Here is a 14,103-nt window from a genome sequence, read left to right as displayed (position 1 = left end):
CTAAACGAGGGTGCTGACTGGACAGTAATTGGTAGGAAGGCAAGGATCCGAGATAAGCCGGGATGGCCATGTTCTTTAGCTTTTGTGTTTTAAGGAGTCTTGGTAAAGGACGCGATTCACTGGCTGGAGGGGTCCGGTGACATGGTGGGGTAGAGATGGTGGTGGTCACTGAATGGAGTTCTAACTCTCTTTAACTCTCTGGCCTCGGATCATGTGATTAGCTGTCCCTCCCTTTTTTTTTTTTTTTTTTTTTGCAGGGCTGGGGATTGGACCCAGGGGTATTCGACCTCTGAATTGCACCCCCAGCCCTATTTTTTATTCTTTATTTTGAAGCAGGGTCTCCCTGAGTTGCAGAGGGCCTCACTAAGTAGCTGAGGCTGTCTGCGAACCGTGATCCTCCTGTGTCAGCCCTCCGAATGCTGGGATTACAAGCATGCGCCACCATGCCTGTCCCTGTCCCTCTGTTTCTTTAACTACAGAATGGAAGTTTATACTTTTCTATGTCATGGGATTTGTGTTAAATAATAGATTTTTTTAAAAGGTGGGCATAGTGGAGCATGTGTGTGTTTCTAGTACTTGGGAGGCTGAGACAGGAGGATCACAGGTACAAGACTAGCCTCTGCGACTTAGTGAGGTTCTTAGCAACTTAATGAGACCCCTGTTTCCAAATAAAAAATAAAATAGGGCCGGGGATGTAGCTAAGAGGTAGAATGCTCTTGGGTTCAATCCCCAGCACTGCACATACCCACACACATACACACATTATAAATTATACAGGTATCATTATAGACAGATACTGTTATTATTCTGTTTTTTTTTTCTTTTTTTTTTTTTGGTGGTACTGGGGTTCCTGGAAGCCCTTCTACCTCCGGGCTACACTCCCAGACCATTTTATATTTTTGAAACAGGGTCTTTTAAGCCAGCACGGCTGGCTTCGAACCTGCGCGATCCTCCTGTCTCCACCTCCCAAGCGCGGGGATTACAAGCGTGCGCCACCACTCCCGGCCATTATTCTGTATTATATCTCTTCCTTCTTTCTCAAGTTGTGGAAGTAGTAATAGTTATTATATTTTACATCATTTACACGTTTACATTTACTAGTGTTTGACATTTTCTTCGATTTCACCTTTCTAACAACTCAAATTTTCCTTCTGTTTTTCTTCTTTCCTTTTTAACCTTCACTTGAGTGTGATGGCTCACAGCTGTTATCCCAGTACTTGGGAGGCCGAGACAGGAGAAAAAATAGGTTCAAGGGTAGCCTCAACAGCTTAGCAAGACTCTCAACAACTGAGCAAGAATCTGTTTAAAGAATATTTATAAAAGCCGGGTGTGATGACGCACACTTGTAATCTCAGCATTTGGGAGGCTGAGACCGGAGGATCGAGGTTCGCGGACAGCCTCAGCTACTTAGTGAGGCCCTCTGCAACTCAGTGAGACCCGGTTTCGGAATAAAGAATAAAAATAAGGCAGGGGTATAATTCGGAGGTCACATGCCCCTGGGTTCCATCCCTACACCCCCCCCAAAAATTAAAAAAGAATATTTATAAAAAGGGCTGTGACTGTAGCTCAGGGGTAGAACATCCGTGGGTCCAACCCCCAGTCCCAAAGGGGGAAAATTCTCAAATATCTTTCCCAAGACAATTTGCCAGCCGCCGAGCCTCAAACGAGTTATATATGCTATGATATTGAACCCTTCGGCCTTGGTGCAGCAGAGTTGTGTCTGAGGCAGCTAAGACTCCTAAGACTGTCACCCCTTCATGATAAAACCGTGTCCTTCTGATTACCCGTGTCTCATAAACATATTTTTCATGTATGACATCATGTATAAAAGGTTAATCACCCTATTTAGAAGTTCCATCACTGCGCTTAAGCGGGCAGTAAATACTCACTTTTTGTTTATCTGAAGAGGGCTTTATTTGAATGCTAAGTCTCGCACGATAGTTTAGCTGGGTATAAGACCTTGAATTTTCAATTTTGCGGTTGAGATGTCTAGGGTTAGTCTAAGTGTTATACCTACTGTGTTTTATTACATGAAGTATGTATCCACTGGGAAGAAAAGAAAGGGTAAAAAAAAAAAAGTTTTAAAACTATCAGTCACTTTTTGATTTCTTATCTGCTAGGTTCTCTTTGAGAAACCAAGAGGGATACTGATCCTTCTCATTCCAGGTGATCTTGGTTGAACTGTATCCCAGTGGCTTCCAGCGGTCTTTCTTTGATGAAGAAGACCTGAATTGCATTGCCGAGGGAGATAACGTGTACGCCTTCCAAGTTCCTCCGTCACCCGGCCAGGGGATTCTCTCAGGTACAATAATGCTTTGCATAATTTTATTTGAGTTTTATGAATTATAGATTTGAGGGGGTGCCCTTTGAGTGCTAAAACACTTGGAATGGTCAGGCTTATTTTTCCTGCAATTGGATATATGGAGAGTTGATTTTAAAAATTATCTAGCTGCTAGTGGGGTTCTTAACACCTTAGTATTAGAATCGCCCAGAGTGCTAATTAAAGCAGATTACTGGGTCACATCTCCAGAGTTTCTGATTTAGGAGGCCCAAGGGAGGGGACTGAAGTTTTCTTTATGTAACACATTCCCAGGACTTGTAGCTGCTGATCTGGGCTCCACACTTTTGAGATCTGCTGGGTAGTGAAGGGACTGGTATAATTTTTGTTTGCAGGACTTTTACGATGCAAAGTCTCTGCTCGATGTAAAAAATCTACAAATTTGAGTAGTAGATGACCAAAGAGGTTGGTGAATGACATTTCTTTGTTATTAAAAAAAAAATACGACTTTCTAGCAGGGTAGGGTGGCACACACCTGTAATCTCAGTATTTGGGAGGCTAAGACAAGAGGATCATAGGTTTAAAGTCAGTCCCATACTTAAAAGACCCTGTATCAGTGATAAAATATTTTTCTTTATCTGTGGCTTTTCTTTCTGCACCTTCAGTTATCCAAGATCAACCATGGTCTGAAAATGTTAAATGGAAAATTCCAGAAAAAAACAATAATAAGTTGTTTTTTTTTCTTCTTTCTTTGGTGCTGAGGATGAAATCCAGGGCCATGTGCCAGGCAAGCACTCTACCACTACCTACACCACTAGCCCCACAATTCAAACGTTTTATTTATTTTTTATTTTTTTATTTTTTTATTTTTTTATTTTTTTGCGGGTCTGGGGATGGAACCCAGGGGCATTTGACCTCTGAGCTACACCCCCTGCCCTATTTTTTATTCTTTACTTTGAAACCGGGTCTCACTGAGTTGCAGAGGGCCTCACTAAGTAGCTGAGGCTGTCCGTGAACCGCGATCCTCCAGTCTCAGCCTCCCGAATGCTGGGATTACAAGCGTGGGCCACCACGCCTGGCTCAAACGTTTTTAAATAACTTTTATTACAGTGTATCGTTACAGGTATTATTTATTCATTCTGATACCTACTAGACACTTGCTATTTCACTGAGCCCCATCCTCAGCCTATACTTTTTCTACTTTATTATTCTTGAGAATCTCTTAGCGTGACTTATACGTAAATTAAACTTTTTCATAGATATAGACGTACAGGAAAAAAAAGTCTGCAGGGTTTGGTAGTTTGGGGAGTTTCATAGCGTGTATGGGGTTTGGTAGTATCCCGGGTTTCAGGCTTCCATGGGGCGTCTTGGAATGCGTCTCCCTCTGATGAGGGGTGACTGCCACACCTCGGTGAGCCCTGTGCCCGGGCCTTGTCCTCAGCCAGCCCAGGTCACAGGCTGTGGGAACCAGTCACTTTTTGAGTGGACAGGTTGACTCCGAGCGCTGGAGTCTGGCACAAAACACTGACCCTGACTGCGTTACAACCCAGAGACACAAGTCCTCGTTTCAAATTCTACCACGGCTGACACATGTTTTCTTTGAAAATCAAAGTTTCGGAACTTGTTGGAAACGGAGAATAGCTGAACCCCTCTCCTTCCTCTGTGGTATAAAGACTCTTACCTCAGCGGGGAGAGAAGGAAGCTCTTGGATCAAGGCGCAAAAGCAACCAATCATTCTGGAGTCATTTTCAGACTGTTTTGAAAAGAGCTAGTTAAATCTCTGCCCTTATTTTATTTTTTATTTTCAAAATTGGAGGCTGAACCCAGGGGTATTCTGCCTCTGGGCTATGCTCCCAGCCCTATTTTTTAATTTTTTTTTTGTGGTACTGGGGGTGGAACCCAGAGGCTTTCTACCTCCGGGCTACACTCCCAGACCTTTTTTATATTTTATTTGGAAACAGGGTCTCACTAAATTGCCGAGAGCCTCACTAAGTAGCTGAGGCTGGCTTCGAACCCGCGCGATCCTCCTGTCTCAGCCTCCCAAGCGCGGGGATGACAAGTGCGCGCCACCACGCCCGGCTTAAATTTGGTTTTATTTTGAGAGAGAGTCTTGCTTAGTCGCTGAGGCTGGCCTCGCACTTGTGGTCCTCCTGTCTCCGCCTCCCGGGGACTGGGATGACAGGCGTGCTCCTGGCCGAACACAATTGCAAATTCACTACCTCGCACATGATCTTTGCGTGACAGGTGCCCGTGTTCTAAGTTCCATGAACCTTATGGTCCCCTTCCCAAACGCCCCCTGCCGTCTTCCAGGTGGCGTGGGTTAGATGCTCAGAGCGAGAGGGCTAGAGATGCCAGGACCGTGACCCAGCGAAGGCGCGCCATTAATGCCCCCTCTTTCCTCCAGCTCACCCGTCATTGTCCCCATTGTCCCCACGTGTGACAGCCGCGAGGCCCTGCCTGCCTCTGCGCAGCGAGAACAAGGTCCTGATGCTCCTCTGTAACCTGGTGGGCTCGGGGCAGCAGGCTAGCAGGTATGTTTCCCTTCATCTTTTTCTTCTTTTCACCAGATGTCTGGGATTTGTGGGCCTGTATTTGGGATTCTGTCTAGAATAATTTTAACTCGGTAAAATTAAATATTCACTCCCGAGGTTAATAAACCAGGAGAAGGGAGTAGGGGATCAGAAATGATTGCCTTGAGCAGACGGCTGACACCGTCCTTAATTAAACATCAGAGCTTTTCTATTAATTGCAGGGACAATGATGACTGTCCTCACCAACTACTGTTTTATGTTGTGTCGTAAGGGCTGGAGTAGAACCGGCTATATAAGAATAGCGGTAAGCCAGGCCTGGTGGCGCACGCCCGTAGCCGTAGTCCCAGCTATTTGGGAGGCTGAGGTGGGAGGCTTGTGAGTTCAAAGTCAGCCTGAGCAACTTAGCATGACCCTGTGTCCAAAAAAAAAAAAAAAAAAAAAAAAAGAGGAAATAAAATTACTACTACTTATTGATTATGTGGTAGTCTGTATGGAAAAACCAAGAAATGAAAAGTGATAACTGGGTGTAATCCCAGTACTATGGAGGCTGAGACAGGAAGATCGCAGGTTGGAGGACAGCCTCAGCAAGGAGTGAGACTCTTAACATTCTAGCGAGCCCCTGTTTCATAATAAAAATAGAAGTAGGGCTGGGGATGTGGCTTGGAAGTAGGATGTCCCTGGATTCAGTCCCAGTACCATAACAGAAAAAAAAATAAAGTGATTAGAACTAATGAAAGGGTTTGCAAATTGACAGGTTGTCTTACAAATGAATATAATCCTAATAAAGCGATTACAAAGAAGTGGTAACTGTTTGAGACGATGGATATGCCCGTTACCCTACTCTGGCCATTCCACGATGTTTCGTGTTCTAAAACAGCCCTATAAATGTGTATAATTATCACGTGTCAGTTAAAGCCAAAACAAATCTTTAAAAAGTATTAGCTGGGCGTGGTGGAGCAGGCCCATAATCCTAGTATTTGGAAGGCGGAGACGGGCGGATCCTAGCCAGCCTTGGCAAGTAGTGAGGCTCTCAGCGACTTTATAAGACCCTGCTAACAAATAAAAAAAAAAAATAGGGCTAGGGGTGTATCGTGGAGGTAGGATGCCCCTGGGTTTCATCCCCAGCACAACACACACACACACACACACACACACACACACACACACACACACGTGTTTGTCTGTTTGTTTGTTTATTTATTTATTTGGTGGTACTGGGGTTCCTGGAAACCCTTCTACCTCCAGACTACACTCCCAGACCTATTTTATATTTTATTTGGAAACAGGGTCTCAGTAAGTTGCCGAGAGCCTCACTAAGTAGCTGAGGCTGGCTTCGAACCTGCGCGATCCTCCTGTCTCCGCCTCCCAAGCGCGGGGATCACAAGCGTGCGCCGCCGCGCCCGGTTTACACACACACGTGTTTAAAAGATGGAAACCTTGGCCTCATGGAGCTCAGGGGCAGAATGAATGCTTAGCATGTGCAAAGGTATGTTTGGATTGATAACATTGCTAAAATTTATCTGGACTGATAAACTGTTAAGAATAGCTGGAATATACGGAGGGTGGGGAAGAAGGATTATTCTACTATATATAACAGAATCAAATTTTAATGATTAAAATATCGTGACCTGGAGAAAAGAATATAAAATTAAATCGAACAGAATAGTCCAAAGTATCCTTAAGTATTTATTACATGATAAAATGCTATAGTTTTCATAATATTAGGGAGTGAATGAATTATTCAGTAATTGAGCCTGAGCAGATTGATTTCTGTTTCTTGTTTTATTTTATTTTTTTGTGGTATTAGGGATGGAACCCAGGGGCATTCTACCTTCGAGCTATACCCCTGGCCCTATTTATTTTATTCTTTATTTTGAAACAGGGTCTCATTGAGTTGCAAAGGGCGCTATTAAGTAGCTGAGGCTGGCTTCGAACCTGTGCAATCCTCCTGTCTCAGCCTCCCAAGCGCGGAGATTACAAGTGTGCGCCACCACGCCTGGCTTGGAGAAGGCTATTTTTTTTTTTTTTTGGTAGTACTGGGGTTCCTGGAAGCCCTTCTACCTCTGGGCTACACTCCCAGACCTATTTTTACATTTTTATTTGGAAACAGGGTCTCCTAAGCCAGCGCGCGCCGCTGGCTTCGAACCTGCGCGATCCTCCTGTCTCCGCCTCCCAAGCGCGGGGATTACAAGCGTGCCCACCGCGCCCGGCTTGGAGAAGGCTATTTTAATCCTTAAGGCAGGAGGCTATGAAGGAGAAATCTGGGCTTGGGAGGCTGAGACAGGAGGATTGAAGGCTTCAGGATAGTCTCAGTAATGTAGTGAGACCCTCAGAAACTTCATGAGACCCTGTTCCAAAACAAAAAATGAAAGGGACTCAGAGTGTAGCTTGGAAGTAGAACACCCCTGGGTCCCACCCTCCATGCCATTAAAAATAAAAAAGGATGATGTTTTAAATATATTTAGCATCTTAAACTAAAAGTTAATTTAAAAGGGAAAAATATTTTTTATGTGTGAGACAGAAAAGACTCATATCCTTCATATAAAACCAGCTCTCCCTTCTCTCAAATTAATGACATGAATCCTCTTAGGAAAATGAGCCATCGAGATCAACACGAGTTCCCAGAAGAAACATGTGCATAGGTTAAAATATGGAGCATCATTGGTAGCAGGAATTGGTTTTTTTTTTTTTTTTTTGTACTGGGGATGGAACCAGGGGCACTTTACTTCCGAGCTATCCCCTGCCCCACCAGCCCTTTTTATTTTTTATTTTGAAAAAAAGTACTGTTAAGTTGCTGAGGGTCTAAGTGGCTAAGGGTCTTACTAAGTGGCTGAGGTTGGCCTCAAAGCTGAGATCCTCTTGTCTCAGCTTCTCAGGTGTGGGGATTACAGGCTTGTACCACCATGCCTGGCAATCGGGTGTTGTTTAAATAAAAAAAAAAAAAATAGCGCCGGGCGTGGTGGCGCACGCTTGTCATCCCCGCGCTTGGGAGGCGGAGACAGGAGGATCGCGCAGGTTCGAAGCCAGCCTCGCTGGCTTAAGAGACCCTGTTTCCAAATAAATAAAAGATATAAAATAGGTCTGGGAGTGTAGCCCGGAGGTAGAAGGGCTTCCAGGAACTCCAGTACCACGAAAATATATATATTAAAAAAGAGGAAGTAACCTGACCGTTTAACAATTCAGGATTAGTTAAATGATTGATCTGCCAATTCAGTGGGTGTGCGGTGCCTTCCCCTCCAGAAACGTCACCTCCTACCTGTGCTGCGTTTAGCAGTTTACTTGAGAGTTTCCCCATTCTTACCCCACTGGGTCTCCACGCCACAGGGCACGGTCCGTAATCTGCCCCGTGCTGCCCATCACAGACCCGGGACCCCAGCCACAAGCACACCCAGCATCCTTTGCGCTGTGAAGTCTTAGGTTGGGATGCAGGAAACGTCTCCGGTGCTGAGCATCTTCTGATGCTGACAGTTGGACCACCTGGGTTTGTCTGCACCCTGCTCTCCTCTGGCTCCATGTCCTCTTATTCTGCCCTGAACCGTGGGGATGGGCCTTTCCCGGCCTGCGGGGCACCAGGAGCGATGCCTCGGCACGGCAGTATTTCTCTGGCTTTGCACCCTGGCCCTCTGTTTGCATGACCATTTCTCCATATATAATGAGGGATTTTTTTTTGGCAGTTTTATTTTGTGGTTGTTGTTACTGGGAATTGAGCTCAGGGGCATTCTGCCTTTGAGCCTGACCCCCAGCCCTTTTAGCTTAAAATTTTTTTAAATATTTAATTAATTAATTTATATATTTATTATGGTGGTACTGGGGTTCCTGGAAGCCCTTCTACCTCCGGGGTACACTCCCAGACCTATTTTATATCTTTTATTTATTTGGAAACAGGGTCTCTTAAGCCAGCGAGGCTGGCTCCGAACCAGCCCGATCCTCCTGTCTCCGCCTCCCAAGCGCGGGGATTACAAGCGTGCGCCACCACGCCCGGCAAAAAAAATAAATAAATAAAAATAAAAAAAATTTTAAACCGGGTCTCCCAACGTTGTGAAGGGTATCGCTAATTTGCTGAGGCTGGCCTCAAACCTCGCAATCCTCCCATCTCAGCTTCCCAGGTACTGGGATGACAGGTGTGCGCCACCATGCCCGGCTCGTGATTGGTTCTTGTCACTTACCTGACTGAGAGGAGGAGCTCGGAAGTGGGGCAATCGGAAGACCTTTGGGTACTCTTGAATTTTTTCTTTATTGAAATAACCCGATTTCCTTGGATTTTCAGATTTGGGCCGCCTTTTCTGATAAGGGAAGACAGGACCATTTCCTGGGCCCAGCTGCAGGAGCGCATTCTTAGCAAGGTCCGCCATCTCATGAGGAGTGAGGTGTCCACCCAGGTCGGTGTGTGTGTACGTGCAGGCACGCGTGTGTGCATGCGTGTGCGGGTAGGAGGGTGGAACTGATGGTAGCTCAGGAGAGAAGAATTTACTGTCCGAGTGATCACGGTATCAAACAACTCTGATTTTTATGAGCAAGGAAGTAACCATTGGATAGCCCATCATGTGTGAATCTTTGCGGTATCACAAAACACCTTTCCTGCACGAGGCATTTTCTGTCCAGTCTTTCCAAAGGCCACTGAAATTTAGAGCAGCATTTACGTTATTATTCTCAGTTTTGAATACTTACAGCTTTCCATAGTTTTCCCTAGAGGACAGCGTACAGCAATAAATTGTCACTTACACATTTAGATTAAAATTCGCAAGACACTTGAGTGATTATTTCCGTGGAAGGTAAAAGTGGATGATTATGGGCCAGGCGTGGTGGTGCCTGTGATCCCAGTACTTGCCAGGCTGAGAGAGGAGGTTCATAGGTTCGAGGCCGGTCTCAGGAACTTAGTGAGACCGTCAGCCACTTAATATGTCCCTGTTTCAAAATAATAAAATAGGGCCAGGATGTAGCTCAGACGTAGAAAAGCACCTGGTTCAAACCCCAATATATATACTAGCCGGGCGTGGTGGCGCACGCTTGTCATCCCCGCGCTTGGGAGGCCGAGACAAGAGGATGCGCAGGTTCGAAGCCAGCCTCAGCTACTTAGTGAGGCTCTCAGCAACTTAGTGAGACCCTGTTTCAAAATAAAATATAAAATAGGTCTAGGAGTATAGCCCGGAGGTAGAAAGTCTCTGGTTTCTATTCCCAGTACCACAAAAATAAAAATAAAAATAAAAATAAAAAAAGAAAGAAGAAAAAGAAAAACATATCCCAATACATAAAAAAAAGAAATTGGTAATTATGTCCACCTGTGAAAGTCTAGATATTAAAGTTGTCTAGTTTTTGAGAAACCAAGATAAAAATTTGGGGGAAACATATTTTTTTGCCTTGTGCATTTATTCTCAAGTTGGTAGTAACCAAGTTCACATAACATATATTTTTTAATTTTTAATTTTTTGGTCGTACTGGGGTTCTCGGAGAAACCCTTCTACCTCCGGGCTACACTCCCAGACCTATTTTATATTTTTCTTTGGAAACAGGGTCTCCTAAGCCAGCACGGCTGGCTTCGAACCTGCGCGACCCTCCTGTCTCCGCCTCCCGAGCGCGGGGATTACAAGCGTGCCCACCGCGCCCGGCTACATAACATATTTTAAAACCACTGATATTTAGCATCTATGAAATCTTTAGTTTTTAGTTCCTATAATACCAGACGCCATTCTAATGACTGCCTGGCCCAGAAGATAGAAGATGTGGGATTTTTGGTACTGAAGATTGAGCCCAGGGGCATTCTACCTCTTGAGTTACACCCCTAGCTCTTTTTCTTATTTTATTTCGAAACAGTGCTTTACCAGTTGCTGAGGTCTTGCTAGGTTGCTGAGGCTGGCCTCGAACCTGCAATCTTCCTATCTCAGCCTCCCAGGTACTGGTATGACAGGGATGTTGAAGTCTTTAGGGACGGAATCGGAATCTTGTACCACCCCAACCATTCTCTTAGGAAGAGCTTTTCAACTTCAAGTTCCTTCCTTCTCAGAAATAACAATGTGTTTGATTTAGGGTTCAGACTGAGTGCCACTGTGTTAAGGACCTTCCCGACATTTCTCCCGACCTTTATCTCCGAAGGGTTCTGGTCACAGTACCACGGGGCAGACCCAGCGCAGGGCCCGGATTAGAATCTCCCTCCTCTACAAGTAGGTCAGGAGCTAGAAGAGCTCCTGCGTCTCCTCCACCTGCGTGCGACTGATTGTTGAAAGTGGGTGCGGCCACTTCCGCGCGGCAGTCTGTCTCAGCTGTCCTGGTTTTTTTTGCCTGTCGCACACGTACACTCTTGTTCCGTATCTCTACGGTCATTTCAGTTTTAGATTAAACCAAGCCATCTGCCGGGGAACAGAACTCAAATACGAAAGACCTCCAGCTTGGCCTTGGTTATTTTCCCACAATGCACTGGTAAATCTGTGGTTGGGCTTGGATGGGCTCGGTTGCCTGTAGGTATAATACGTCCCAAATGGTAGTGAGGCTCTCAGGCCAGCCTGTCTAACTGAACTGTAGGTTTTTTTTTTTTTAATTTTGGGGGGCTGGGGATTGACCTCTGAGCTATATTCCTTTAACCTCTTTTTAAAAATTTGAAACAGGGTCTCAGTAAGTTGCCTGGCATATTTACATATCCATAGCTATCTCTATCTATATAAAGATATATTTTTGGTGGTAGAGGCTGGACCCAGGGATATTCTACCTCTGAGCTACACCCCCAGCTGTATTTTATTTTTTATTTTTATTTATTTATTTATTCATTTTTATTTTTTTTTGTTTTTTTTTGGTGGTACTGGGGTTCCTGGAAACCCTTCTACCTCCGGGTTACACTCCCAGACATCTATTTTTTTTTTTTTTTTTAATTTGGAAACAGGGTCTCTTATGCCTGTGCGGCTCTGGCTTCAAACCTGTGCAATCCTCCTGTCTCTGCCTCCCAAGCGTGGGGATTACAAGCGTGTGCCACCACGTCTGGCGCTATTTTTTATTTTGAAACAGGATCTTGCTAAGTTACTGAGGGGCCTCGCTAAAGCAGGCCTCCAACCTGTGATCCTCTTGTCTCAGCCTCCTAAATTCTGGTTTATAGGTGTATACCATCACGTCTGGCCCTTAATTCTTCTAATGCCATACTAAATATTGGCTCAGTGTGATAACTTGAAAAGAAAACATTCAGACTTCTCAACGTTAAACCGGAGAGATTTAACTCTGTAAACATGTATTGAAGGTTCTCTAAAGTGAATAGCCCTAGCCAAGAATAGAGGACAGTAAAATGTTATTAATGAAAGCGGCCAATTTGCTAGGCAGGATTAATTTGCATGAATCATGTGGGGCAGACCTAATTTGCATAAATTGTGCCAAAAGTGATCACAACTGACACATCGTTGTGGTCACTGTAAATCTGGGTGTGGAAGGCCAGTACCTCCCTTTGTATGCAGTAGGGTCAGGGGCTCTTGCAGGTGTAGGACCTTGCTGCTGGGTGGTTTTGCTGGGCAAGCATCACGGCTCACTAGGAGTGACGGAGGAAAAGATTTCCTACCCCAGATTGAAATGAACCTCCCTCTTAGGAGGCGCACCCTTCCTCGGCCAGCTTTGCATCCAAACCCCTCAGTCCGCTGGCCTCTAGCCATTGATTTTCTCCCTGATGAAGCCACAGGTCAACTAGCACGTGGTTATAGTCCAAGCAAACGTCCAAATTCCCTGCACCTCACACCAAAGACTTGTACTAGTCACCTACACATCAATACAATGAAACACGCAAGAAAATAGACTTATAAAGAAAATATTATTTATTTATTTAGCACTGGGAATTGAATCCTGGAGGGCTCTATATGTAAGCTACATCCCCAAGCCCTTTTTATTTTATTTTTTTATTTTTATTTATTTATTTGCGGGTCTGGGGATGGAACCCAGGGACATTCAACCTCCGAGCTACACCTCCTGTCCTATTTTTTATTCTTTATTTTGAAACAGGGTCTCACTGAGTTGCAGAGGGCCTCGCTAAGTAGCTGAGGCTGTCCGTGAACTGTGATCCTTTGCTCTCAGCTTCCCGAATGCTGGGATTACAAGCGTGCGCCACCATGCCTGGCTTTTTATTTTTTATTTTGAAACAGGGTCTAGCTAGGTTGCTGAGGCAGGCCTCAAAACCCGTGATCTCCCTGTCTCTGCCGCCCAAGTACTGGAGAGCTTGCAGTCTTGGAGGTTTGAAGACATGTGACTCCATTCTGGAGAGGGAAGCAGACAGTGGTACCTCATGGCAAAAGCATGTAGGAGCACAGCCATCACATGTCCAAGTGGAGCAGAGAAAGAGGGTGGGTCAGGGTACCATAGTCCCTCTCTGTGTGTCCCCAAAGACCTAAAAGCCTCCCACAAGGTTCCACCTCCCAGAGGCTCCATCGTCTCCTAGTAGCGCCACCTGGTGGACCAGACCATCAATTACAACAGACCTTGGTTGGTAAATGAAGCAAAGGCTGTCCAAACCACAGCTGCCCACAGCTGCCCTATGGCGGGTTCTGGTTCACCTACTGACCTTCTGCTCTCTGCACACGCAGGCTGCCCCAGCCGAGGGAGTTCACTCACGGATTTCTAAATCTGCTTCAATCATTCTGTCTTCCTGAGCCCTGGCTGGTCCTCTTTCCTGGGATTTTAGTGCATTTTTCTCTTTATCCTTTTCATAATTCAACTTTTTTTGTGTGTGTTACTGGGGTTCCTGGAAGCCCTTCTACCTCTGAGATACACACCCACGGGCTACACTCCCAGACCTATTTTTTAACTTTTTATTTGGAAACGGGGTCTCTTAAGCCAGCGCGGCTGGCTCCGAACCTACGTAATCCTCCTGTCTCCGGCCTCCCAAGCGCGGGGATTACAAGCGTGCGCCACCACGCCCGGCCCATAATTCAACTTTTTATTTTACCATTTTCTTCCTTTACATAAGGATGCCTGCCATTCCCTTTGAGTTAGAAGAAAATTTTGTTTTTTTCCTTCCATAGCCAAGTTCATTGGTGGCAGTGTTAACTCCATTTTCCTTATTCGAATGAGGACCCCGTTGATTTTTTTTTTTTTTGCAGTAGTTAGCACATAACATTTATTTATCTTAACCACGCATAACATAACATAACATTTATTTATCTTAACCACGCATAAATGCACATTAGTTAATTTACAATATTGTGTGACTATTGTTGCTATTTATTGCCTATAGGTTAGCATCTAGGTATTAATAGCTTCAGCCTGAACTACTTCTAGGCCTAGGGCTCAGTGGTAGAGTGCTTGTTAGCATGCACAGGCGCTGGGTTCTGTCCC

The 14,103-nt window shown here is 45.1% G+C and overlaps 1 protein-coding gene across 2 annotated transcripts in view; it reads left to right on the top strand.

Annotated features, from left to right (window-relative positions):
* The window catches only part of USP43 (ubiquitin specific peptidase 43), a gene marked incomplete at both ends in the record, with an annotated part of 71,363 nt that overhangs the window by 34,267 nt on the left and 22,993 nt on the right, over window positions 1–14,103 (top strand). For both annotated transcript variants that reach the window (XM_080713366.1, XM_080713365.1), the window contains 3 exons: window positions 2,167–2,302; window positions 4,683–4,809; window positions 9,077–9,188. In XM_080713366.1, the coding sequence (XP_080569492.1) occupies window positions 2,167–2,302; window positions 4,683–4,809; window positions 9,077–9,188 (375 nt within the window). The remainder of the gene's footprint in view (window positions 1–2,166; window positions 2,303–4,682; window positions 4,810–9,076; window positions 9,189–14,103) is intronic.

The sequence above is a fragment of the Muscardinus avellanarius genome (assembly GCF_963383645.1).
Source record: "Muscardinus avellanarius genome assembly, chromosome: 16".
In the NCBI taxonomy this organism is placed as follows: Eukaryota; Metazoa; Chordata; class Mammalia; order Rodentia; family Gliridae; genus Muscardinus; species Muscardinus avellanarius.
This window is presented reverse-complemented; position numbering and strand designations above follow the sequence as displayed.